This window comes from Anolis carolinensis, chromosome 2 (assembly GCF_035594765.1).
Source record: "Anolis carolinensis isolate JA03-04 chromosome 2, rAnoCar3.1.pri, whole genome shotgun sequence".
Classification (NCBI taxonomy): Eukaryota; Metazoa; Chordata; class Lepidosauria; order Squamata; family Dactyloidae; genus Anolis; species Anolis carolinensis.
This window is the reverse complement of record NC_085842.1, coordinates 128791357-128819138: the sequence shown is the minus strand read 5'-3', so window position 1 is coordinate 128819138 and position 27782 is coordinate 128791357. Positions and strand designations below refer to the sequence as shown.

The following is a 27782-nucleotide window of genomic DNA, read 5'->3' as shown; positions in this document are numbered from 1 at the left end:
TAGGTTATTAGGGTGAATACCATTGCTTTAACTATGTGGACCTTTGTTGCCAGTGTGATGTCTCTGCTCTTCTCTTTTTTATTGAGATTGGTCATTGCTCTCCCTCCAAGAAGTAAACATCTTCTGATTTCCTGGCTGCAGTCTGCATCTGCAGTAATCTTTGCGCCTAGAAATATAGTCTTCACTGACTCCACGTTTTCTCCCTCTATTTGCCAGTTATCAATCAGTCTGGTTGCCACAATCTTGTTTTTTTAATGTTTAACTACAACCCAGCTTTTGCACTTTCTTCTTTCACCTTGGTGATAAAGCTCCTCAGCTCCTCCTCACTTACAGCCATCAGAGTGGTATCATCTGCATATCTAAGGTTGTTAATGTTTCTTCCAGCAATTTTAACTCTAGCCTTGGATTCATCAAGCCCCGCACGTGGCATGATGTGTTCTGCGTACAAGTTGAATAGGTAGGGTGAGAGTATACAGCCCTGCCCTACTCGTTTTGGGCTTCAACTCTCACAATTCATAACAGCTGTGGGAGTTGAGGTCCAAAACACCTACCTGCTGCCAGGAATGGTGGGAGTTGAAGTTCAAAACACCTGGAGGGCCCAAGTTTGCCCATACCTGGTCTAGAAGCACCCCGGGAGACTACCTGTGCCCGGCCTCAACCCCGCCCATTCCTCCTTGCCAGCCAATCAACAGCCCCGCGCCCAAAGCTATTTGCATAGTTTTTCAAATGCAACTCCCAGGAGCCAGTCAGTTCCTTTTCTCTGCCCTGGGGGGCGTGGCGTGCCGGGAAGCCTATTCCATCTTACGTCACGTGGGCGCGCGGTCACATGACCACCAGCAGCAACAGCGGGAGCTTCTCAGGCGGGAGGCTGAGGCGGAAGGATGGGGCTCCTGCTTTGGGCGCCGGGCGCCTTCTTCTTCTTCTTTGCGGCGGCGGCGCTGCGGTGGGGCTCCGCGGCCGGGTGTGGCTATCAGGTGAGGGGCGCGCGGCCGAGGGCTCCGTCGGGGCCGCCAGGGGCCTCTGCAGTGGGCCAGGGTTCGAAGCCCCGTTTGAACCACGGACACACACCGAGTGACCTTGGCCGAGTCACACTCTCTCAGCCTCAGAGGAAGGCCAAGACTGCCTGGAGAGCAGCGCGCGAGGGATCACTGTGTGTGCGGAGATCATGGGTGCATCTACACCAGGCATGCGCAAACTTGGGCCCTCCAGGTGTTTGGACTTCAACTCCCACCATTCCTAACAGCCTCAGGACCCTCAGTCTCAGGCTTAAGCGGCTGAGGGGGAAAAGGAAGGGGTCTGAGGCTGTTAGGAATAGTGGGAGTTGAAGTCCAAAACACCTGAGGGGCCAAGTTTACCCATGCCTAGTCTACACTGTAGAATGAATGCGGTTTGATCCCACTTGAACTGCCATGGCTGAGTGCTACAGCATCCTGGGAGTTGTAGTTTGTGGAGGCACCAGCACTCCTTGGCAGGGAGGGAGAACGACTGGGGGGGGGGGGCTTGTGTAATGATGGCAAGAAGGTTTCTCCTCCAAGAAACCGGGAAGGAACTTGTGGGAAGATACTTCTGTGCAAAGAAAGGGAAGCTCCTTGCACTTCGACACCTCTGCGCAGTTCAGGCTTTCATTTTGGAGCAGGCCTCAAGGCCAGCAGCATGGAAACTCAGATTCAAGGTCCATCCAGGTGCCATGGATGAAGTGACAAGCGGGATGTGATCAGAATAGCCCCTGACACCTTACCCTTAGCACTGGTTTCCTAGTTACCTGAGGGATGGACTGCATAGGGCTACCCACCTTTCTTGTTATTGTCAGCCCCCATGGCCACAGATCAGGGATTATGCCAGTTACTGTCCAGAACATCTGAAGGTGTTCCTGGTTGCCCACTTTTTCACATTGGGTTACTGTATTTTTTCCAGGGTGTATGGCCATGTTCCAGAAGCATTCTGTCCTGATGTTTCACCTGCATCTTTGGCAGGCATCTGCAGAGGTTGTTGAGGTCTGTTGGAAACTAAGCAAGTGCAGTTTATATATCTGTGGAAGGTCCAGGGTGGGAGAAAGAACTCTTGTCTGTTGGAGACAAGTCTGAATGTTTCAACTGGCCATCTTGATTGGCACTGAATAGCCTTCGAGCTGCAAGGTCTGGCTGCTTACTGTCTGGGGGAATCCTTTGTTGAACAGTTTCAACAGAAAGGAGGAAACAATGAAAATGAACAAAATTTGGCTGCCAGTATTTTTAAAAAAACTGTAAAATCAGGACAGTAAATAAAGAACAACACTCAGAAAACAGGAATTCCAGACACGAATCAATCAGGGCCAGCTAACACCTCCCAACAAAGGATTCCCCCAGGCAGGAAGTAGCCAGGCTTTGAGGCTGAAAAGCTGTTCAATGTTAATCAGGGTGACCAATTACAACATTCACACTGGCCTCCAACAGACAAAGAGTTTTTTCTTCTACCCTGGACCTTCCACAGATATATAAACCCCACTTGCCTAGTTTCCAACAAACTTCAACAACCTCTGAGGACACCTGCCATAAATGCGGGCGAAACGTCAGGAAATAATGCTTCTGGAACATGGCCATACAGCCTGGAAAACCTACAGAAACCCAGTGATTCTGGCCATGAAAGGCTTCAACAACACATTTATTCACATTATGCACTGTCAGAAACTTTGATTGCCTGCAGGATGAAGTGTGCCCTTCAGGTTTCTGCTCTGTCCTTGGGGCTGTTTGGAAAGAATTGCCACATCTTACATCAATTTTTTCCTATCAGAACCTCCCTTCTGGAGGTAGCATTGGGGGGCAATCCTATTGTGTGTGTCGTGATATCAAGGACTTGAGAGCATGGGTTGATTGAGAGGCAAAATCAGGGCCAGGGAGGCTGAGTCAATGTCTGCTATCAGATGTCAGCCAGGCTCTTCATCTCTAATCCGCCTCCTACCTATGTTGTCTCCTGATGTAGTATCCTTGACATCCCCCATCCTGAGATTCTGAGGAAACCCATGCTAGGTAATAAATCCATCCTATCTCTGTGTTCTGAGAAGTGGATTAGCTAAAGGTCGACACATTGTTTGTTTCCTCTCTAATGATTACAAATTGCAGGAATCTGGTCTCTGGCTGTTAGGCTTCCCAATTGAAGGACTCTGCACCTCTAGACACCCCCACCCTGGTAAGAGTTTGCAGCCATTGCTTGTTTTGCAGTCCCAAGTTCCAGACTCCCACAACCAACATGATCTATTGAAGGATTCTGGGAGCTGTATGTTTATAAAAAGTAACATTTATCTCTGAGCTCTTGGAACACTTTAAAACTAGTGTTTTTCTTCCACTTCAGCTTAAAAAATAAAAAATAAAAAGTCAAAATAGAATAACTTTATTGTCATTGTACAGTGAACAATGAAATTAAATGCTTTCTGCAGCACACATCACAAAAACAACAAACCCATCCCTCCACATCCCAAACAACACCGCATAGCCCCCAATGACAGAACAGTGCAAACCCATGGAGTTCAGAATAGTTACAACTCTAGGATAAAAGCTATATCTCAGCCTGTTTGTCCTTGTTACCCTGTACCGTCTTCCAGATGGTGGTAATTCAAAGAAAGAATTATGCTAGGTAAGATGGATACTCAAGAATGCTCTGAGCTTTCTTGAGCCTGTGAAACTTATAAAGTTCTTCCAAAGAGAGGAGAGGGCAACCAATAATTTGCTGCACAAATGCAGTAGGTTAGGACACTCATTATAGCACAGCGGTAGAAAAATCAGCAGTTTTTCATTCAGTTGTTGGTTTCTTAGAAGCCTCTGGTAGTTCAGTTTCTGCTGGGTTCTCTTAATCAGCGCTGCCATATGAACGCCCCAGGTCAGATTCTCCTTAACAGTGACACCCAGGAACGTAAAACTGGCCACCCACTCCACTTAGTCTCTATTTATGACCAAGGGCTGAATTTCTGGTCTGTTTTTTCTGTAGTTCACTATGAGCTTCTTGATAGACAAAATAATAGAAGTTGTTACATAAAACCTTTTGGTTTCACATAGGAGGAAGCTCAAACTCTCCGAAGAAGGGACTTTCCATATCCGCTGCCTTCTGGGTGTGTTATATATGCTGACTGAGGAATGTAAAGTTGCAGAATTAAAGCCTATAGTTAGTTCTAACTAAAATAGACTTACTGTATCAATGGCAATATGGCAAGTTGACAGCTATACAAGTTTCATTGATTCAAGAGATCTACTCTATTTAGGACTGACAGCAGGATTCTGGCTGTACTGTAGAGCATCTAAAGAAAGCAGTTTGTGGAAGGCAGTGCTGTGTGAGCCTTTGGGAAGTCTTGCAAAAGCTGTAGTCACACTTTATATCAAATGGTTGCTGAAAGTAACTTTGTCTTAGTATTGGGCTGTGGTATGCTTTCTGTATATCTAAATTATCTCCTTGGCTGAGAAGCCGCCCAAACCTAAGTATCTTTACTCATAATCAAGCCTCACAGCTCAATGAGGATTACTAGCACTTTACACAACCCCAGGTAATGGGTGCTGTTCATATTCATAGTGAAGTGCCATTTCAGTTCATCAGGTCTAGGTATAGGGAACTTGGGTATCAGTCATTGCATTAATAATAACGAGTCAGACAGAGAAGCACTGTGCTTACAGCTCATAACTAAATCCCTTCCCTTGTCTCTGCTTTCAGCAGTTGATCACACTTCTTATTCTGGCCCAAAATATTGGAAATCTGAAGGACTTCGGTTCCCAAATCAATCTGTTCATTCCTTAAGACAGCATTCCTCAACTGCTCTCCTCCAAGTGGTTGAAGATTATGAGATGTGCGTTTAAAGAAATCTGAAAATGTTGAGGAAATTTGCCTTAAAGCCTTCCTTGAATTCCATGCCCTTTTAAACAGTAATGCCCTGTCTACTGTCCCTGTTAGACTGTTGCAGTTGGGGTACCTTGAGAAAACTGTTTTCCCACCCTGTGCTTTTTCATGGGTGATGTATCTTTACTTTGTCTATGCTTTCATTCCTTGCTCTTCTGAAATCTCTTGAATTGTGCTTCCTGCAAGCAGCAAGGAACTTTGATCCCAGCTATGTGAGCAAGACACTTACATTTCAGTAAAATGTATAGCCTACAACCTACAAAAGTCACATACATCGTAGTTAGCCATAGTATTCGTAGCCCTGAAGTAAATAAGTAATCCTTCCACATACTGTAACAAGCAACCTTTCTTCCTCTTAACACTTCTCACCAGTCTTCCCCTATCTAGGAGACTTCTGCCATTCTGTGCTTCTCTGTTTTGAGACTGTTTGTGTCTTTTGCCTTTTAGTCCTGCCCAGTGACAAAACCGGACATGCTCAATGTTCACCTGATACCTCACACACATGACGACGTGGGCTGGCTGAAGACAGTGGATCAGTATTTCTTTGGAGGTAAGTTGAAAGAGCTCTAAGGCGAAAGGATGGAGTGGAAAGGATCCATTTTATGTTGTTGATAGCTTCTGCCCCTTCTTGCTGGCTCATGGCATTTGGCGTTGGAGTCACAGATGCTAATGTTTCTTGCTACTTGAACTTTGGCTCTGCAAGACCAGAAGCACATGCAGTTTCCCTTCCCTGTTTGAAACAGAGTTTGTAAATTAAGGAGGTTATGCTTCCTAGTTTTTTGACAGACTATTTGTTTATTTATATTCTTCCTTGCTCTCAAAACTGAGATTTGAGACGCCTCACAACAAGACCAACCAAAAGGCTACAGATAAAGATGTTGGAAATAATCCTGTTCTACACAAGTCTCATTTATTAGATAGGTAGTGGATAGAATAGACTGAGGGAATCCTCTCTAAAATCCCATGCATGCCCAAATAGGCTTTGCTGTTTTCCCTCTTATTATCCTGTTTACATCCACTCCCTTCACCTTGTTGTTTTAGCAATGTGATCTCTTCAGGGATGAGGTAACTTCCTCTGTAGATTGGATTTTTTATTGCCCCAAAGAGAAGGCACAGACCATGTGGTCATTGCCATTTTTTCCTCCATTTTGTCTTCCTACCAAGAAGGATGCATTTTGCCACTCTCTTAGGCAAAATGTAGCTATCTAGATATCTTCGTTATTTTTACCTGCCTTAGAAGCTAGCTAAGACAGCTAGTTAGCTCCAAAACCTTTTTCTATCTACAATGGATTTCTTTTTACCTCAATAAATACCTTTTGAACTTTTAAGCTGACTTTGCAATCCTTTGCCATCCTGAGAAGAAAGGCTTCCCTTAGCTCACCTCACATAAGTTTTCTGCTGTTTTGAAGGCGTGCTTCTGCACTCTGCTATATTTCTGGGAATCTACCTCACAAAGAGGGTTATTTTTGAGCCTAGCAGCTCACAGATTCTCAACAAAAGATACTAAATTTTAGTATTAAAACACAATTGAGTTATAATAGTGAATATATAAATATTATGTGGCTATTAAAGCATATTTTAACAACATTTTGTTAAAAGGCCCTTTCTCTGTTACCAATCGGTTGCCAAAATCTTCCTGAATAACAGCCCTCTGCTTTTTAGATTAGACCAGATTATGGGAATTAGATGTGAATTGTATTCATGCTTAGACTTTTTCCATCTTCGTACTTGAGCTGGTGTGGTGTTTGGCCTTGTCCCTGAATAGACTCTGCTGGTAGATAAACTTTGTCCTTCTGTAGATACACCTAAGAGCAGCATCCTGTTTCTGGAGGCCATACCTGTGTGTGTGGCCTTTCCTTGATGACTTCCAAGGCCAGAACAGAAATGGAAGTGGAAATATTTGGAAATAGAGTCTCTGATATAGAAGCCCCTGCCATGAACTGTACTCTTGGTGCCTGCAGAGGGGGAAACATGATGTGGTTGTGGGGCTAAAGTCAACTAAACTAGACTGTTGAATCACAAAAAAATTAATAAGTAAGTCTACACCTTAGTGTTTTGTATTGATTCTGTGGAACTGCTCTACTTGGGACTAACAACTGGGTTTAGTTTTTTCAGTCTAGATGTTGTTGATTATCTCCCTTCTACCCAATGATTGGAGTGGTGTTTTTTGGTTTGTTGTTTTGGGGGAGTAGGTTCCAAAAGGACTTGGTCTGTCTCTGTCTTGAGTGTACCTCCTCTGCTTCTTCCCAATCCTTGTTCATTTCTTCGCTACATTTCTATCCAGTCTTTCCTCCTATGGGTGCACATAGTTTTCCTTCACCCACCAACTTTGCCATTTCCCAGTAGGCTAGACTAGACTGCAAGATAATGACTGTCCCAAGGTCACTGAGTGGGTTTTCTATTTCAGTGGGAACTAGAATTTGGATCTCCCTAAATTACACTGCAGCAAGTCAACCTGTGTCATATACTGGCTCCTTTATTGTTTTTCAGTCCGCAATGACATCCAGCATGCTGGGGTCCAATACATCCTTGACTCTGTCATACCACAGTTACTGGCTGATCCCAGCAAGCGCTTCATTTATGTGGAAGTGGCATTCTTTGCTCGCTGGTGGGGGCTGCAAACTGAGAGCATGCGCCAGGCTGTGAAGCAACTTGTTGCTGAAGGTAAGCTGTCAGGGATACTATTGCTACTTCTTTGTGCAGCATCTGATCTCTCTATCTGATGTATAGTATGTGTACGTATGTCTGGATGGATGGATAAATGGGTGAGGAAATTCTGGAGCCAGTTTACTCTTGGGTTGGAGATGCCACCCTGAGTAAGAGGCCAGGTGGAGTCAGTGGTTCCTCGATCAACAAACATGGCTTAGTAGACTTTCTGCTATTGCAGAAAGAGAGCTTGCTTCCTCTCTCTCCTTCTGGATCAAAATAAATGTCCCTTTCCCCCCACCAGACAGAAGACAAGAAATGTGTGTGATATGGGGTTAAGAGGAGTAGAGGGAGAGAAGCCATGAATGGAGCCTCCTTGATACAAGGGGACAGTTAAGGAAGCAGGACAGTTTTCTGGATTGTGACTTGGCAATCTTGTCAGCATGGCAGGAATTTTGTCATACCTCCTTTAATTTTTTCTGGATAGATAGAAGCGGGAAATAAATTGTTATTCTTGCTCTGAGTTGTCCTCATGCAAATAAGGTCTTCTAGTCTTGCAATATTATGTTAGTGTTGTGGTAGGAAGCCCAACAATCCAGACCACTAGTTATGATAGTTTAAGATGATGGCAGCTGGAGTCCAACACCATCTGGGGGGTCTCTGCAGTTCTGGTGCAAAGTAGCACATCCTCCTTCCTCTGTTTACCTTTCTAGCAAAGTTCTCCTGCTTATCTTTTCAGAGAAATTGTGGGGTGGGTATAGCTTCTAGGCTAATTCAGAGAAGAAAAATATTCTGAATTCTATCCAGAATTAACATTCCTTTTCTTTGTTTCCTTTATTTGGTAGGGCGACTGGAGTTTGTAAATGGTGGTTGGTGCATGAATGATGAGGCTGCTGTCCACTACAGTGCCGTCATTGATCAAATGAGCCTGGGTCTCCATTTCCTGCAAGAGACATTTGGCGAGTGTGGCCGGCCTCGCGTGGCCTGGCACATTGACCCTTTTGGGCACAGTCGTGAGCAGGCCTCATTATTTGCACAGGTTAGTCTGTATTTCCTGGACATTTAGCTTACATAATTCATATTGTTTTTACAAGAAAACTGCCAAGTGTCTCCCAGCCCACATCCTGCCTATGCAACCAACCTGGCACAGTTAGCTGGAAGATATTTATTTGACTTTATGGTTGATGTCCTGCATTTTTGTTAGCATCCTTTCCTTCATTTCCTGAGCGCTCATCTTCCCTCTCTCATTATTCTCTCAAGATGGGCTACGATGGCTTCTTTGTGGGCCGCATTGACTACCAGGACAAGGTCCAACGGGAGGCCTGGCGGGAGATGGAGCAACTGTGGCGTGCAAGTGGAAGCCTGGCTCCCCCTGTTGCCGATCTTTTTACTGGTGAGCAAGTGAGGCTCAATGAAAACTTCTCTTTCAGAGTTTTCACAATGATGCTCTCTTTTCACAGCTAGACATTTCCAGGCCTCATGGTAAACAGTCCAGAGTATTTTATGCCCAAATCTTTGTGAATTTCGGGGTCAGTTTGTAAAGATAAAAATAAATAAACTGGCTTTGACTCAGTGGACTGTAGATGCTAGGTAGACATGAGCTGCGTGGATATAAACCTGGGTGGAGTTATACTGTAGGGCACAGGTCATGCTTTTTAGGTTGAATGAATACATAGCTGCAGGGTTGAGTTTTTCTTCAAGGAATCCTGGTGGGGGACAGAGATAATGGTGGGAGTAGGGAGGACTCCACTTAAGGATCCTGTAAAAAGTGGGTGTCTTGCGCGCATTCTGCACTTGCCTTCTGCCCAGCCAATGGCAGCATGCAGCAGGGTTGGTACACTAGAAATGGTTTTCAAGAGCAAGCCTGGAAAGACCCCGTTGATTGCTACTCAGCAGAGGGAGGATTTTCCACTCTCTTCCCGTATGTTTTGCTAAAAGGGTGGAAAGAGCTGACAGCTGAAGAAGTGTGTGGAACATCTGATTTTTGTAAGCAGAGTCCTCCACCTTTCCTCTTCTCTTTTCCAGTGGTGGAGTGGGGAGTTCCTCAAATGGGGGGCTTGGTGGGTATTGAAATGTGACTAACCCCCTCTCCACACACACTCACACGCACTCCCCATTCACTATATACAAGCAAATACAGGTATTTGAAAGATCTGAAAAAACATCTGGTCCCAAGCATTTTGAATAAGGCAGACTCAACCTGTCTTTTGTACCACAGTGTAGATGGGGCATATATAGAGTACATATATACATAAGATAAGATTGAGCTGCATGTGTCTTTCCAACTGCTGTTGGACTACAACTTCAGTCAACCCCAGCTAGTGATGAAGGATCATGGAAATTCCAGCCCAACAGTGTCTGGAAGGCTTTAATGGCCCAGCCTTGTCTGGGATGCTCTCTTTAACTCCCTGAGTCCTCTCTCATAATTTCACACATTCTTTTTCTGCTCGAGGGTGTGATCTCTCCCCTTACTATTCCCTTTGTCTGGAGTGCTGATCAGGAGAAGGCCTGCACTCTGCTCTGATTTAGCTGTCTTATCACCTGCCTTTAACATGTGGGGTGACTCAGCTTAGATGGATGTTAGCTTGATTGTGTGCTGCCCTTCTCATTTCTGCTGACTGTCTCTTGGTAGGTGTCCTACCAAATGGTTACAACCCTCCCATGTCTCTCTGCTGGGATCAGATCTGCTCTGACAACCCCATTGTGGACGATGACAGTGAAGAGAACAACGTCGAGAGCCTTGTGGCCTATTTTCTGGGGACTGCAGCTGCTCAGGTTTGAGCAAATGGGCTGGGGCTGGCAAACAGGGCTCCTGGTCCTGACCTAAATTCAATTTAATTATTGAATAGAATAGAATTTGGAAAAGCAAAGGTCTCAGGCAGCTTGAGGATCACTTTGAAAATGGTGCATCACTAGTAGATGCTAGCTGGCTGAGAGAATGAAATAATAATTTAGAAGTTTACTATTTGATTCTCAGACCCACTCACACTGGTCATTGGTCATAGTCTTCAGGGGTATGCTGTCTTTGTTTTCCACCTTCTACAGTGTAGAAAACAATCATCCTTAATTTGCATCAGAGATGGGCAATATGTATTCCTCCATATATTGAATGCAGCTCCCATCATTGCTCAACATTAGCTGTGCTGCTAATGCTGTGCTCATTGGCATTGCAGTTCAGCTAGAGGGGTCACAGATTGTCAAATCCATATAGAATTGTTAGAAGGAATAATAATAGAGAATAATAATAGAGAATACACGTGAGGCCTTTCAAATGTTAACCATTATTTTTATGAACAAATAAAAGGCTTCTTGGATAATGAGGTGGTTACTCCAGCAGTAAACAGAACGTGTTTACCAATTTTCAGCCTTGTCACCTTTAGGCCAACTACTATCGTACCAACCACATTGTCATGACCATGGGATCTGATTTCCAGTACGAGAATGCTCTCATGTGGTACAAGAACTTGGACAAGTTGATCAAGCACGTCAATGCAAAGGTACTTCTGGGTTATAAGTTGAAGCCATATCCCACAGTCCTTCAAACTTGGAGAGGAGAGTCTCTTTACTGGTGAAGAAGCTGGGGGTTTGGGTAACGCAAGGCAAGGGGTGATAGGCCCTTCTCTTTGTCCCACCTCCATCTCAAGCTCTGTTGGTAGGAATGAGAGAGAGGGTCTTCTCTCTAAGTGGCTGCCCCTCAACTCTGGACCTCCCTTCTTCCCAGGAAGCCAGAACGGCCCCCTCCCTGCTGTCCTTCTGGTGGCAGGCTAAAACCTTTTTATTCAGGCAGGCTTTTAAAGAAGAATGTTTTTTAAAATCATGTCAGGGGCTGCTGTAGTTTTATATGTTTTTATGGATTTAATCTGAATTGTTTTTAAATACTAATAATGTTTAATACTGTTTTAATATTTGTATATTTTAAATTGTATTGTAATGCTTTTAATGTTAGCCAATTTGATTCTCCTTATGGAAAAAAGCGGGAAATAAATAAACGTCATAATGATGATTATTATGATGATGGTAGTGGGTGGTGGTGGTTATGGCTGGAAGTCTCTTCCATGAGCCTTTTCCCAACACATAGAAGAACTAGTGGACTGTATTTTAGGTGCTGATGGTTTTGTTCATCTGTCATTAAGTTGATTGGCAAGAGTTTGGGAGGCCAGTTTGTTTTCTCTTTCACCCATAGGCACATTCAAAGCCCCAGCACACACAGGCATGTTCATACAGACTCAGTTATGTGCCCTCCTCAGTTGTACTGCCATTTATGTAAAGTGGAGCAATTTCTCCCAATTCATGTCTTCAATTTAACACACTGTTCCCAGCCTCCAGCATCAGACCTCTGTAAGACTGCAAAGGAGGTGGGAAAGTGCCTTTGTGTGAACTCTGCTTAGTACGTGGAAGGATAGTTGATATCTGAGCTAGTACCTTTGGTTGGTACACTCAAAAAATATGGCATGTACTGTGGGAGAGGGGAGGCTAGACCTGTAAATAAAGGGCCAAGGAGGATTTTTAGGAAACAAAGTATTTTGAACACTGTGTCTGCTCTTGTCACCTTACCAGAGTTCAGTCAATATAGTCTCTGCAGCTTTTCTTTCCTCTGAGTGTATTTACCTCTTAATATCCTTGTTTTCCTCTCCAGCAAGAGAGTGGGATACAAGTCAATGTTCTCTACTCTACTCCAAGCTGCTACTTGTGGGAGTTGAACAAGGCCAATATGTCATGGTGAGAGGACAGGTGTATGAATACAGTGTGAATTGATTGCTTGATAAGCCACAGCAAGTAGGTGTCAGAGCAAAATCTCCTTTTACACAAACATTGGCAGGATGGGAATTTTCTCCTTTGATGCCTGTAGATTGGCTTTGGGCCCAAACCCCACCAGTTCTTATTTGCTTCTGCTAAATTGGCATGCCTCACAGTGACCAGCCAATCCTTTTCTGGGCCCTGTGCTCATCCACCCCATTCCACAGAGAACAGAAATGCCATATTGGACGTGTGAAGCATCCCATCTTCCTTGCCTCTACCAGTGGAAGAGGCAAGACCAGGCCTGCGCCACATTATGAAACTTCATTCTCAGTGCTGGGTGTCTTCAACACACTGGGCTCAGTTGAGCTGTGAGATCCTCTTGATCGGTCACTCAGCTGTCCACTTATTATTTCACTTTGAACAAATACTCCTATGAAGTCAAGAATGCTGCTGTATATGTGACAGATGATCTTTTAAAGTGTGAGGGTGTTTAAGCCTTTGACCTTATAGTGTTCAGGTGCAAAAGCCAGCTGCATGTGGAGAATGTTCTCCCCCTGGCCACCTGTTCCAGCCTCTGGCAACTCCACAGAGAACACAGAGAGACAACTGTGGGACGGATTAGTACCTGGGGACTTCCAGCTGATTTGTGACAAGGATCAGGGAAGTGAGCACCCCTCCTTTTATGAATGCCAATGCACGAAAAAGTGACACAAATATGATTTTTGGAAGTCTCCAAAATGATTTAATAGTGATGTAATTTATTACAAGTGTGTTAATGCAATTTCCTTGTTTCATAACAGTTAGCTAATTTAACAGCTTCTGTAGAATTTTCATTTATGAGAGGCTGGATGATATATTTTTCCAACCAGTGTTCTTGTAAAGGTTAGGTGCTTTACCTTATATAAAGGAAGTGAGGGTTGAGAATCATAGTCTGTGATTGTGTTGGATTAGATCCTCATTCACCCGGCATATCATACCACTTGCTTTTCCTGCTCACTATAACAGGAGTTGAGAAATAGAGAGTGTGTATGAAAGAGATACCATATGCAGATGTAGCTTTAGGCTGACCAACTCATGTATTGGGACAGGACTGTGAAATATGATGACTTCTTCCCATATGCCGACGGCCCCCACCAGTTTTGGACAGGTTACTTCACCAGCCGACCAGCATTAAAACGTTATGAACGGCTCAGCAACAACTTTCTGCAGGTTAGTGTTTAACTTTTAAAAAATAAGGCAGAGGCTTAAGACTCCTTAGCTCTGATCCTGTCTTTGTAATCATGATATCCTTGAGTTCATGCCTTTCTCACAAAGATGCATCTTGCTTGATTTTGTTGCCTCTTCTCTGCAGGTCTGCAACCAGCTGGAAGTGCTAACTGGCATACAAGGAAACATGGGGCCTTATGGCAATGCCAACAGTTCAGTGCTGCGTATGTATCCAGATTATTTTATAGTTAACTAGCTGTGCCCGGCCACGCGTTGCTGTGGCGTTGTCTGGTGGTGTTGGTGAGAAATTGTTGAGGTAGTGGTGGTATTGAATGTCTGTTGTATGGTTGTCTTTATGTTTAGTATGCACACTGAAGTGGATTATATGGCAGTGTGGAGTTAAGATAATCCAGTTCAAAGCAGATAATATAAGATTCTAAATGGGTTATATAGCTGTGTGGAAGGGCCTTGAGTCTACACTGCCATATAATCCAGTTAAAATCTGATAATCTGTGGAAGAGGCCTAAGTGAGGCCTAACTGTGCCTGTCCCCTGGGTTGAGTAGGTTGTTAGGAGACCAAGTGGGCGGAGCTTAGCCTTCAAACTGGCAGCAATTGGATAAAAACTATTATTCTTCTCCCTGTAATTAGGACTTTATTTTTCTTTTCTTTTTGTTGTATCAACCTAGAGCCGTGAATGATGGGTTGTGTTGTCAAATTTCGAGGTTGGGGGGCCTGTAGATTTGTTGTTTTGTCCGCTGCCCTGATGCCATCACTCTTTTATATATATAGATAGACTGGGAAAGGGATAGTTTCATCTGGTCTGGTGGACAGTGTGATCCTACTAGGGAGCAGTATGAGAACAGGTTTGGGGGACAACATCTGCTTTGGGGGTGAATCAGGCTATGGGTGACCCCTGTCTGTGTCTAGTAGCCCCTGATGTCCAATCATTATAGTATTTGACCTCTCTGTAATGTTGCTACAGGTCAGGCCATGGGAGTTGCTCAACACCATGATGCAGTGAGTGGCACAGCAAAGCAGCATGTGACCAATGATTATGCCAAACAGCTGTCTGCTGGGTGGGATGCCTGTCAGGTGAGTATCTGATCCAGTGGAGTTCTTTTATTTCCTTTTTCCCTCCTGACTTACTTTCTCGAGAAACACTTTTCATTTATATACAAACACCAGTGAGTGAAAATGAGGACATCAGCCCCTTCCTTCTCCTTCCCCAAAGCTCCAGCCTTCTCCCAAGAATATTTATGGAGACTAGGCTCAGAAATACAGCATCCCTGAGTCTTGGAGTGATATAGGATTGGTTAGCACTGGTTCCCAGAGGATAATATTGCTTAATTCCTTAAACTGCTCATTACAGAGATCACATGGTTGTATTTTTGTGGGCTGACTTTACCTATTACAGGTGGCAAAACAAGTTAACTAGTCACTCTGTCTTCCATCAAAACCCTGCCCTGAATGTGGGATTTCCATAGCTTTCCTGAAGTTTCTCTAGACATGCCTCTGAAGTGTTGAGTAATTTCGTGGCAGGAGGGGGGAGTTTACTGTGTTACACCTTTTCTCCGACTTTGCAGATCGTGATCAGCAATGCCCTTGCCAGTATTGTGGGCACCAAAGAGAACTTCATCTATTGCACCCAACTCAACATCAGCGTCTGCCAGTTGACTGAAGCCGCCCAGACTGTAAGGGATGATGTTATTGCCTAAACCTTCACTTGCTGGGGTTGGGGTTTGGGGTTGGGGTTTTCACCTTCTAGCTCAGATAGCTGGCCTCCCTGTCATCTTCAGTAATGCCTATACTTCCATGCTTCTTTTTTTGCCTCACAGTTCATGGTGATTGTCTACAACCCATTGGCACGTCCTGTGGGCTGGAACATCCGGCTGCCAGTCAATGGAAGCCATTACGCAATTTTGTCTCCTGATGGACAGACTGTCCCGAATGAGGTAGGAAGGAGGCATTCTCTGTTTCCCATAAATGCAGCTTTTGCAACCTTCAGGTGAGAATGACTCTCGGTCACAGCCACTGTGACCAGTCTCAATCAGACATGTTGGAAATCCCATTCAAAAATATATTGAGGGCACCAAGCAGAGGTGGCGCAGGCTGTTGAGCAGCTGCAATAAATCACTCTGACCATGAGGTCATGAGTTCGAGGCCAGCCCGTGGCGGGGTGAGCACCCGTCAATTAAAAAAAAAATAGCCCCTGCTCGTTGCTGACCAAGCAACTCAAAAGATAGTTGCATCTATCAAGTAAGAAATAAGGTACCACTTATAAAAAAAAGTGGGGAGGCAAGTTTAACTAATTTACAACCTGGAATGAGGAAGTGCCGTCAGAGTGGATGATGAAGCAGCTGCTCCCCCCTATGGCCTGAATTGAACATCCCCTCAGGAGAAGGTTAAATTGCCTCTGCATCTGTCTGTCTCGGTCTCTGTTTGATGCATTTATGGGCATTGAATGTTTGCCTTATGTGTGTATAATGTGATCCGCCCTGAGTCCTCTTTGGGGTGAGAAGGGCGGAATATAAATACCGTAAATAAATAAATAAATAAAACCCTGTCGCTTGGGAAGCTTTAACTAAACAAGCAGAGGTGAAATGGGCACCAGGTAACTACGCTCAGGCACTGATGGAAAACGAGAGGTGCTAGGGGTCTTCAGGGTGCTGGCAGGGCAGTAAAGCTTTTGCAGGACACTCCATGAGCCATGAGGAGAGACAGGTGATGGTGGCTGTTGTTATTGGAAAACTAACAGATACTTTTCTTAAATTTAATTGACAAGTACAAATTTAAAACACTTAAATTTTAGTAATTTCAGACTTTGTACTCCTTGGCCAAGACAGCTGGAAGATGGAAACATTGTTCATTCTTATATGCCAGGCTCTGTGCAAGGATGGCTATGAATACAGCCCAACACAAAAATCATAAACTTATTTAAAGTTTCAGGGTTTTTTTGTGATGTTTAAATAACTTTTTGTGCAATTCTCAAGCATGTACTTTGGACACGACAGTGGAATGGAATAATCTGAGTACATCCATCCACAAATATTAGAGTATTATCCATACTTTGTGTTATAAGTGCAATCAGTTCTGCCAGAAAACCTACTGAACAATTTTAAAAGACCCTCCGAACATGGTAGTACATAATTAGAATTATTATGTGATGATTCTTTTGCTTACCTGTGCTGGCAGATATCTCAAAATTATGCAAGGGACTTCCCCCCCCCCCTTTTTTTTTTTCCTTTGGGTCATCAGCTACCATTAGTGTATTTTATGGCCCAAGACAATTCTTCTTCTAGTGTGGCTCAGGAAGCCTAAAGATTGGGCACCCCTGTACTAGAGTCTGGACCTTCTGTACTCTTCCTGTACAAAACATAGAAATAGAGAGAAGGTGTCCGGAATATCTTTGACAGGGCTGAACCTTCTTGTGCCTGAGTGTGGGTCACCTGGTGCCTACTGAATTCTCTTAAGTGCTCAGAGAAAAATGCCCTCTTCTGAGGGCATCCTCCGGAGTGGAGTAGGGGGACTCTACTGAATCACTTTGCCTTTTCCAGGTGATCCCTGTGTCAAGCTTCACCCGGGCTGTGAGGCGGGATCGGGGTGATGCTGTCAATGAACTGGTGTTCCAAGCCTCTGCCCCACCGCTGGGCTACCGCACCTATTCCATCTCCAGGCTGCCTGGCCGGGGCCCAGCACGCTCCAGAGCGCTGAAGCGGCTGCACGATCAGCCTGGAACAGAGCACCTTTCTTGGGCCATTGAGAACCAGGTAAAGGGTTCACAATCTTCCATTGTGGTCATCATGACTAGCTTCATGCTTCTTTCTCAGCAGCTCCTAAAAATGGGACATAAGGGAGTCCAGGAGTGAGGCTGATACGGCCCATTTCAGGCTCCCAAAAGGCTCCTTTTTTCTTTCCAGTTCTAAGACAGAGCTGGAGCTCCTATGACACCCCCCCCCCCAAAGATGCTACCAAACTGTTAATCCCATTATTCCACACTATCTACTGGGAGCAGGGGCAGGGTGATTGCGGTTTGTCCAAAAATATCAGGCAGACCTCAAATTTTGCAACCCTAATAATAAAGAAGTGGTCCATGTTTTAGTGGGGACACTTGCTTAGGATAGCATATATGCACACACTCTTATTTGAACACCTCTCCTTCCCCCCTGGAGTAATTAGATTTTAAAAAGCTTCCAGTGAGTTCTTTTTCTGAGCCTAAATTCTGTGGGAGGACTTTATTTTGGTACTGGGTCACAGCCTGTTCTTGGGCAGGATTTCCTCACCAGATGTGAGCAGAACCCCTACCTGCCCACCCATGCTGGAGTTAAGACTTTTGAAAAGCGTCCCTATGCATTGAGTGGGAGGCACTTTCCAAGCTTAGTTGCCTTGTTAGGTAGTTGGTAAATTGCCATGCATGGGGTACTCACTCTTCCCCAGATGCAGCCCACCAAATCTTCCTGTTAGGCCTTAACACTCTCATTGCATGGGTCTGAGGGTGGCTTAGGGAGAGGAAGCAGGTTGTGTCTCCTCCATGGGCTGGAGTTTAACCTGCATCGATAAAAGATTTGGATTGTAGAACTAATTTTGGAACAGAACATGTTGTTTTGGGAGGTTACCCACAGTAGTAGCTTTTAAAATAAGTACTTAAAAATAATCACTTGGCCATGAATCACTTGTTTACATATTAAAGGGAGATGGTCTAGTACATCCTTACTTTCATGCCAATCTGTGGTTTTTGGTTTTTTGGAAGCTTAATTATCTGGATTAAGTTTTCTTTCCCGTGCAAACTAAAAATCCAATAAGTGTTTCCTGACCAGATCACCCACATGTGTCTCCTTTTTCCTTTCCCTCCTCCCATCTCCTCCTTTCTCAGCATCTACGGGTTGTATTTGATTCCAGAACAGGTCTCCTGAAAGAGATAGAGAACCTGGACAAGAATATCTCTTTGCCACTGTCCCAGAACTTCTTCTGGTGAGTCATACATGCAGTTGTTTTCTGTTTGGAGAGAGACCAGAGTGCTGGAGCATGGGAGGGTGATCCTCTCCACCTGGTCCCATTGCAGTAAATGGTAGACCACTTGGGAGATTGCTTTAAAAATGACTAGTTATTTCTCTAGGCCTGTCACCTCATTACCCTTCATCAATTCATTATAATTATATTTGCTAGGTTAAGACATAGCACCATTTTTGAAGAATAACTAAAGCAGCTACTTTTTGAAAACCTGAATGCTGATAACTTTGTTGCATAGAATTGTGGTGATAAAAATGATGATACTGCCCAAAATGCTGTTCCTATTTCAAAATTTACAAATTATCAAGAGCACTAAGATATTTGATCAATTGAAAAAAGATCTTACCAGATTTATTTGGTCAGGGAAAAGAACAAGGTTTGCGTATGGAAACTTAATTGATGCGAAAGAGAGAGGGGGGTATGAATCTACCAGATCTCAGACACTACCATGAAGCAGCAGGGATAAACTGGTTGAAAAACTGGATAACACTACAGAACCAAAATCTACTTTATCTAGAGCAATGGTTCTCAACCTGTGGGTCCCCCAATGTTTTGACTTCCTAAAGAGATGGAAAGTTCCTAAAAAGTTCCTAAAGAGATGGAAATTAGTGATGGCATATCTGGGAGGAGAGTCAAAAAAGTGAATGTTAAATAGTCCCAAGAGGAATGTATGGGCAAAACACAATAGAAGGGTGAATAACTAATGTTATTGGCACCACAATAACTAGGGACGGAAGTCAAGGTGCGTGGTGCATAAGTGTGGGATAAGGTTTAATTTTGTGTCAGATGTGGACAAGAGGGATGTCTCATGTTGTCGTGTAGGTGCCCTGTATGTTATGTGTACTGTGTGTATCTATCACATTTGTAAATTTTAATTAAAAATTAAATTATATATAAAGAAAGAAAACCTGAATGCTGCAAGTCTCTAACCCAGATACGGTTAGAAACCTGGACCACAAACAGTCATCTGGGACTGAGTCTCGTTTTGACAGCACTTGAACCATGTGATGTTCCTCCTCTTTCTCCATTCTGTGATTTTTAATAGTGACTAAAAATTCCAGTTCTGCTTCATGTGGGTTAAAATTATCTCTTGTTATGTTACACAGGTCAATGGACATTACATTATGAATATATCTCAAAGAAAAATTAACTACAAATAATAGGTTATTAGTTGTCATTTGGAACTAATTACTTCTTTTAAGTAGTTACTTCCATGTTACAGTTTGTATTGCTGACTGGGAAAGGGTGTAGGTAGCTTGGTTGTTTTATCCTTCTTTACTGTGGAATTGCTTGGATTATAATTTAACTCTGCAGATTTGCTTGGATTATTGGTAAGTGAATGCAGAATCTAACATCTTTACTATGTCTATGCTTTGACTTTCTTTTCCAGGTACAATGCCAGCATTGGGACTCAAGAGAACAGCCAGGCATCTGGAGCCTACATCTTCCGTCCCAACACCTCTGAGCCTTTCCTCATTGCTCAGGGAGCCCACCTGTACCATGTGAAGGTAGGGGAAAGTACTGGCTGCAGAGGGCAACGCAAGGACTGAGGGGAGTATCTGGGGCAAGGGGCTGCCAGGCTGTTCAGGAAACTGACCTATTCCCCAACGGCCCACAAGAGCCTGGATGTAGTCATCAGAAGGACCATGGCTTCATTCAGGCCAGTCGGTCTGTGAAGTCTCACATTCAGTAAACAAGAACATGGCACTTTACAATCAAAAACGTTTCCTGGTCTTGCTGTGTTATTTTGGCTGGAAGATTATGTTACCGCCTGATGAAATATATTAAAAATGCTTTTGATGGGAGATAGCAGAGTGAAGTTGGTGGCAGTAATGTATGCTCCCAGTGCAAGGGAATGGGAATAGTGTTTGAGGGTCTGAATCTAAACCTTTGCGATTATGAGCCCCGTTTTTCATGAATGGGTTCTTGGTTTGTGGATTGCTTTGGAGATTTGTCGTTTGTTGTCTGCAACCAGAGGCACCTTGTGCAACAAACCTGCAATAGAGTGTTAGTTTTATGTGAAATCATGTCATAGAAGAATTATCATGGTAAAGACAGGATCGGTTCCCTTAGTAGTTTTCCAAGTGCACGAAGGAATTTGTTGTCAGGATTCTCAAAGCTAGAGGCACCTAGGAGTAAGATTTCTTCTGGACATATATTTTAAGTCTCTCATTATTTTAAGGTTCACAGGGCTGAATAATTCCTGCCAAGCAGTTTGTTTACAGCTCCTGTTTATCAACTTCTACAAATGGTCACTGGGATCTAGTTAGCATCCTGGCAGAGTACTATTCTCTGTCTTGCAATTACACCATCATGGTATGTGTGTTTAGTGGGGAGGAGAGACAAAGCTGTTGTTGCTGCTTCTCCACTTCTTCCCAGGTGTGAAATACAAGTTGAAAGGGCTCAGGTAACGTCACCCCTTCAGCCAGCACTCGGCTATAGGCATGATCCCAGGCACCTTCTGCCTGCACTTGTCCACCAAGGGAAAGAGCCCCATCTGCCTGAAGCATAAAGCTGCACCTTGTTTCCCATGTGTGCAGGATAGCTGTGCAGCTCCATAGCCTTCAGTAGCCTTAGCGAGGAAGCTGCACCCTTAAATTCCCCATCTCCTTCAGTTTAGCAGGGTCACATGACTTCCTCAAAAAGAGGTATTGGATATGTCTTTCTACAATATACTTTCTCTGGCTAAATTCAGTGGTATAACTGATGGTTATGCCAGCCCAAGTCAGGAAAAAAATGATAGCCAATTTGGTCTTCTTGTTTCCGTACTTAAGTAGCATTTTGTGCCATTTCAGTATCTAGACAGGATTGTTTGCTCATTACAGACAAGGATGTGTTCTCTCTCTCTGTCTGGTAGACTGGAGTGGTGCAGGAGGTATACCAGAACTTCTCCGACTGGTGCTCCCAAGTGGTGCGCCTCTATGATGGGCAGCCCTATGTCGAGCTAGAGTGGACGGTGGGTCCCATCCCAATCCGGTGAGATTTGGAAGCAAAGGGGGGAAGCTCTCCTACTCACTTTAGAGTTCAGTTTTTGACACTTTGTGTTCTGCTACAGAGATGGCCTTGGTAAGGAGATTATCAGCCGTTTTGAGACAAACCTGCAGACAGATGGGCTCTTCTACACAGACTCCAATGGACGTGAAATCCTAGAGAGAAGGTACTATAATAGTAGGAGCAGACTGAAGCTAGGCAGCTGTTCAGAGTGAACAGCTGGTATAATGAGTGGTTAACAAGCCTTCACCTGGAGGCTCCTGCTTCAAAAAAAGGTTTCTGCAGTGCTTCTTTTAAGTGTTTTCAGATATCTTAACAACATCTGGCTAAAGCTTCCCAAACCCTATCAGGTAAAGAAAAGGCAATTATCTAATATGTTCCCTTTGCTCTCTGTATCTTTCTCTCTTACTTCCATGATAGGCGCAATTACAGAGCCACATGGAACCTGAGTCAGACTGAACCTGTGGCTGGCAACTATTACCCTGTGAACAGTCGCATATATATCAAGGTACAGACATCATCTGACAAATGTCTGATTGGGTTGTTCTTGGGGACTTATCTCTAGAGCTAGGAGCTCTAATTATAGAGAAGGCTGTTGGGATTGGCTCAGTTTCTTTCCAGTGTTGAGATGGCAGAGAAGGGTGCTTTGTGGTGTGTGATGGTTGTAAGAACCATGCCAGGAAGAGAGTGACTCTGCAACAGCCCTAAAACTTGAGCTAGGGATTTCCTTTGTAGCTATTCTATTGTTCTTCTTTAATCTTTCTAGGATAAAAAGGTCCAACTAACCGTACTGACGGACCGCTCACAGGGAGGCAGCAGCATCTTTGATGGCTCCCTTGAACTCATGGTAAGCATAGTTGGACATTCATTAGACACAACAAAACAAAAACATGCTTCCTGTAGTTGTCACGGTGTGCAATATGGAGAACAGTTCTTTCTGCAAATTTAAAAGCACTAAACTCCATTGTTAAGATATTAGATCCAGAAAGTTAGAGAAACTATAATTGATAGAAGTGGATACACAGGGGTACACAGGGAGAACCAAACTACCAGAAACCCATGAGCTGGGAATTTAACAGCTGGCAAGACCAAAGCACAACATAAAAAGTTTTATCTCCCTATCCAGGAATCACCTCTTAAGAGGTACATCAACCTTACAATAATAGGTACTGTTAATATCTGTCAGGACCCAGGCTGCAGAGCACCAATAACCATACGCAGAGGCCAGAATCTATCTAATATCTTTATTAAAGAATTATATAAAGTCAATAAAAACAAGTGTAGAATATAGTCCAGAAGTAGACCCTTCAGGAAAGGTCAAATATAGTCCAGGAAAGCAATGTCCAATATATGATATTAAAGTCCAAAGTTATAATCCACTTCACCGAAACACACACTATTTAGCAAGCAATAGTGTGGGGAACTGTCCATAGTCTTTGAGGCTCAAGGTAAATCCGAAGGAAGGGAAAACAAGGCTGGAATCCGAGAAGCAGGGTCCGTGGTTTAAAACGCAAGGCAAGGCAAGACTTGAGACTTGGCAAGGTCCAACTTGAAACAAGACAGTCGTGGAACAAGAACTGAGTCCATAGAAATCCGTGGAACAAGGCAGGGCTGGAAACTTGATTCAGGAGCTGGGAACTGGGGTACGAAGTCTACACACGATCTCACTCCACGAGCTGACGAATTGACTCCGCAAGGAATCCTTTGTGGCCAAACATCTATATAGGATCTTGTTTTCCCGCCAAAGCACACTTTCTCTGGGGAACAAGAACCGAAACCTATACTGTCCAGATGCAGGACTCCTTAAACTTTCCCAAGGGAAACAGACTTAATCATCTAATTGTCTGGCAGCTATCCGGGCGCTTCGGCGAGTCGCCTCCCGAGCGCGTCTATCTTGATTATAATAAAGGCGGCGAGAAAATGGGGGAGATTCCTGCTCAAGGCTTGTTTGGCTGACTTCTTGTGGGCAAACATCCTGCAGCTGCAAGGGCTCCAAATCTGGCAGAAACGGTGGGAAACCCAAGTTTTCCTCTTCATCTGTCACAACAGTACTAGGAACGGGACTACATGGCCCATGAGTCATCACAATATCTGAACTATTCTGGCAGAAGCTGACATGCCTGGCCTGTAGCCCATATCTGATATTCTGTCCCTTCTATCTTCATCTTCCATCTTCGTTTCAGGTACATCGGCGACTGCTGCATGATGATGCTCGGGGTGTGGGGGAGCCACTGTTGGAGCCGGGTGATTACCTCAATGGGCTGGTAGTGCGGGGTCGACACCTCATCCTCTTGGACACAGTGGAGTCGTCTGCTGAGCAACACCGGTTGCGGGCCCAGCAGGAGTATATGGCACCCCAACTGGTGCTAGCACCTGGTGGGGGGCCTCCATACCACCCTGGGCAGGACAGCCTCAAGGAGGTGAGATGGACAAGAAAGAGAGGCTGTGTCACATTAGTTGAATTGTTGTGGGGAAGGAGCCAGAGCTTAGATGCAGAGCACATGGTCATACATTTCTATCTGCAGAAAGACTCCTGTCAAACAACTTCCAGTTAACAGACAGCAGGCATTTGGGGAAGGATAAGGGACACACTGCTGGGCAGGTTGTGGGCAGGATTTTTGGAGGGCATTGTGTGTTTTAAAATGCACTTTAATTGTATTTATTATATTTAACTGTATTTTAACCTAATACACACAATACTATTTACTTGTTTTTTTTAATTTTTGTATATGCTTTGTTTTGAAATTATCAAAGTGTGTGGTTATTAGCTCCCTTGAGTCCCCCTGGGGAGAAAGGTAGTATAAAGTAGATAAATAAATAAATAAGATAAATAGACAGTAATGAGCTAGAAGGTGGGAGGTTTTTTCCTCGTGTTAAGAGCGACTTGAGAAACTGCAAGAAGGTGGTGCCTTATGTTTATAAATGACCTTGGCTCAATATATGATATCTTAAGCAATGCATCTCCGTCTTGGAGATCTACTTCAGACCTAATTAACAGGCTTTTTTGTTTGTTTTTTTAAAAAAGGGTAAAGTTGTATTTAATAAATTAGCTATCAAGATATAGTTACATTTAGCAGAATATTCCTATTATAAAATGTGGTTTTACTTTATACTTTTTTGGTCAATTGTATGTATTTTGGATATTGTCAATTTTTTTTGCATTTACTTCAAATGCCAGTTTGTCAGGTTGCTCTGGCTAGTCAGTGAACTGGAACAAAACTGAAATGAGCCCCTGTGTTAACTTGATGGTAGTTTAGTGTTGCGATGTCTCTTTGACTCTCTCCCTTTTTGCCCCAATTGCCAGTACACTGCTCTGAACCATGCCCTCCCTTCCAATGTCCACTTGCTGACCTTGGCCCAGTGGGACCCCAACACCATTCTCATCCGCCTGGAGCACCAGTTTGAACGTGAGGAGAGTGTCAATGGCTCTATGCCGGCTGTTGTTAACTTGCAGGTAGGACTCCAACAACTGTGAAGGGTGCACAGGCCAATTTTTCAAAAAAAAAACCAACCGGCAGTGTTTGCTATTTCTACCTGAATCTGTTGTTTAGAGGTAGGTGAGAGGTTTTAGGATTTTGTGATACCTATTGTCTCAAACTGGTCCTGGAGGTCCTCATCAGAGGGTCTCGCCTGGTGGCAAGGATGCGGGTGCACAGTTTTGGATAGAATTGGAAAAAAGGCATTGTTGTTCAACGGTCTGTTACATATATAAAGTACAGTAATTAAGTACAGTAGAGTCTCACTTATCCAAGCTAAATGGGCCAGCAGAAGCTTGGATAAGCGAATATCTTAGATAATGAGGGATTAAGGAAAAGCCTACTAAACATCAAATTAGGTTATGATTTTACAAATTAAGTACCAAAACATCAAGTTTTACAACAAATTTGACAGAAAAGCAGTTCAATACACAGTAATGTTATGTTGTAATTACTGTATTCACGAATTTAGCACCAAAATATCATGATATATTGAAAACATTAACTACAAAAATTGCTTGGATAATCCAGAAACTTGGATAAGCGAGGCTTGGATAAGTGAGACTCTACTAACAAACCTGTGGTCGACAAACAACTGCTCGCATTAAGCAATCTGGCAGGTACTGATGGGAATTGGACTTCCAAATTTGGAGGGCTACAGCTTCCCCAGGTATCTTCCAAATTTCAGTAGTCCTGAAGAAAGGTAGCATTATTATCCCCATCTTCTGATAAGAGACTGAAGTTGCAAGTGGCTGGACCTCTGGCTTTACAGTGAAATAACAACTGAACTGATATTTGAACCAGGCATTTCCCAGCCAGCCTCTTACTTTACTCATTCCAGTTAATCTTGCAAGATCACTCTTTTAATAGAAGTATAGTATAAGAAGAATACTAATGCTGAAATTTATGGTACTTAAGAGTGTACACAGTGAAAGAACTATACTCAGTTCAATATGTTTCATCTTCCAAAACCATCGACTGCGTTGGAGGAACCTCAAAGGGAATGAGGGCTAAGTTCAGTCCTGCAGTATAGCATTATCTCTTACTATTCCATTATTACTCTTGGTCTTCATCACATCTTCTGTGATTTTCCTCTCTCGTCCAGAACTTGTTCTCTTCTTTCAACATCATCAGTTTGCAAGAGATGAGCTTGGCTGCTAATCAGAAGCGGGAGGATATGAAGAGGTTAATCTGGCAGTCCGCTAAAGGTGCGTCGTCAGTTGAGAGTAGGGTCCACTAAGCCTGTGTTTGTTGCTTCAAGAGGATGACAGCCAGTGGGAATAAGCCTTTGTTAACTTTATGTTCCTTGCCTAGTTAAACTGGGCTTGGAAGCTAATAAAACCACCTGTTATTTTGTAGGCGGGGGTCAGGGGAAGCTGTGGATATATCTGTTGCAAAAGGAAGTCATTAGAGACTCCTCAGAATTGGCAGATTTGTTTGCCTTCACTCACTGCTGCTGCATCTCTGTGGGAAAAAGTGCAATTGCAATTGTTTTTCATGAGTAGGATTCCGCTCGCTGTCTGCTACATGCTGCAAGCAGGAAGTGAGTTGGTGCACCTTGGGCCAGCTAGTCCTTTTGAACCAGCTTAGTGGTCAGCTCACCTAAAATGCACAACTGTTTAAAAGCTGAAGCAAAAGCACTGTTCTGCAAATGGAAAAATAATCATATTTGGGGGTTTGGTGGGAAGTCACCCTCTCACTGCCACTCATCTCATTATTTGGAAGAATCTTTCCAGGTAAATCTAGGCTTCAATTGCTCGACTAGTGTGCATCTAAGATTACCAAAATAATATCAGAGTGGCCTCCATCTCTAATAAAGCAACCTATGGCTCAAAGAGCAGATTCTTCTTGCTCTTTTGTTGACACCTTAAAATGAACAAGTGTTATTTAGCATAAATTACCATGTCTCAAATGTATCGATGTAAGTTTTTCATAACGAAATCAGTTCAAGACAGGAATGAGGTCTATGTCTTTACACCAAAGACAGAAAGAAGTAGTTGATCAGCTAGAGTGCTGTTGATAATTGTATTCCATTCTCACTCTTCCCTTAATTCCTCCTTATCCACAGGAGCAGTAGAGCAGAAAGCAGATTCTGCTAGTCTAGATCCAACTCAGATCACGCTACAACCCATGGAGATCCGGACTTTCTTGGCTCATGTTCAGCCCCAAGCCAGTTCTAGGAGAAGAGCCTGAGGAAGCAGCTAATGTCCTGTTAATTCAGTTGCTGCCTCAAGGAATGGCAGGGAATTGGAACTCTCTGCTAGGGCTTGTCAAGTTGCGCCACATGTTCTCACTGCTTGTGGAGAGAAGATTCTTCAAGGCTACTCCAAGCTGGAAATGAATTAAGGGCAATTGGGTCCTCTTTTACGTTCCGCTGATTGAAAAAGGGATCACTGTTTAATTGCCCTTCTGTTCCTTCCCCACTTCCCTTTCAAATGCACTCATATGTAAGCGGGTAGGTGGATTGTTGCAGTACTTGAGTTACCATAAGTGCAATCATTAACTTTGGAATAAACCACTTCTTTATGAATGGGCTATAATTAGTTTGCTACCACACTCCAGCTCAGTGTCCATGAGAGGAAGGCAAGCTGCTATTTGTTTCATTTCTTTAATGTTACACCACACCTAGCAGCCAATTATTTGGTACTTTTATCATGTGTGGATGTATGTTAATTTCAATCTAGATACCTCCAGTCTAACATTGACTGAAAATGACATACTTTTCAAACATTGGAGTGGCAAAAGTGAGTTCCTTAGCTGTCAGGCAAAACATGACTGGCACTTCAGTGCAGTGAGTTGCTGACTAGCTTCCTGTCTTGATTTTTCAAAAGTACCTATGTGGAAATTCACATGTTCCT

The 27782-nt window shown here is 43.7% G+C and overlaps 1 protein-coding gene across 1 annotated transcript; it reads left to right on the top strand.

The window, feature by feature from the left end:
- The first annotated feature begins 808 nt into the window (after window positions 1-808).
- man2b1 (mannosidase alpha class 2B member 1) lies at window positions 809-27454 on the top strand. Its single transcript, XM_003225206.4, has 24 exons — window positions 809-974; window positions 5305-5407; window positions 7348-7521; window positions 8349-8542; window positions 8764-8896; window positions 10136-10278; window positions 10884-11000; window positions 12140-12222; window positions 13332-13452; window positions 13595-13673; window positions 14433-14542; window positions 15034-15141; window positions 15286-15402; window positions 17005-17217; window positions 18321-18418; window positions 19848-19965; window positions 21315-21433; window positions 21513-21614; window positions 21869-21956; window positions 22215-22295; window positions 23632-23868; window positions 24753-24902; window positions 26030-26132; window positions 26993-27454. Exons 1-24 carry the CDS (start codon window positions 882-884, stop codon window positions 27115-27117), a joined length of 3009 nt encoding a protein of 1002 aa, XP_003225254.2. The 5' UTR covers window positions 809-881; the 3' UTR covers window positions 27118-27454.
- The last annotated feature ends 328 nt before the right edge of the window (window positions 27455-27782 follow it).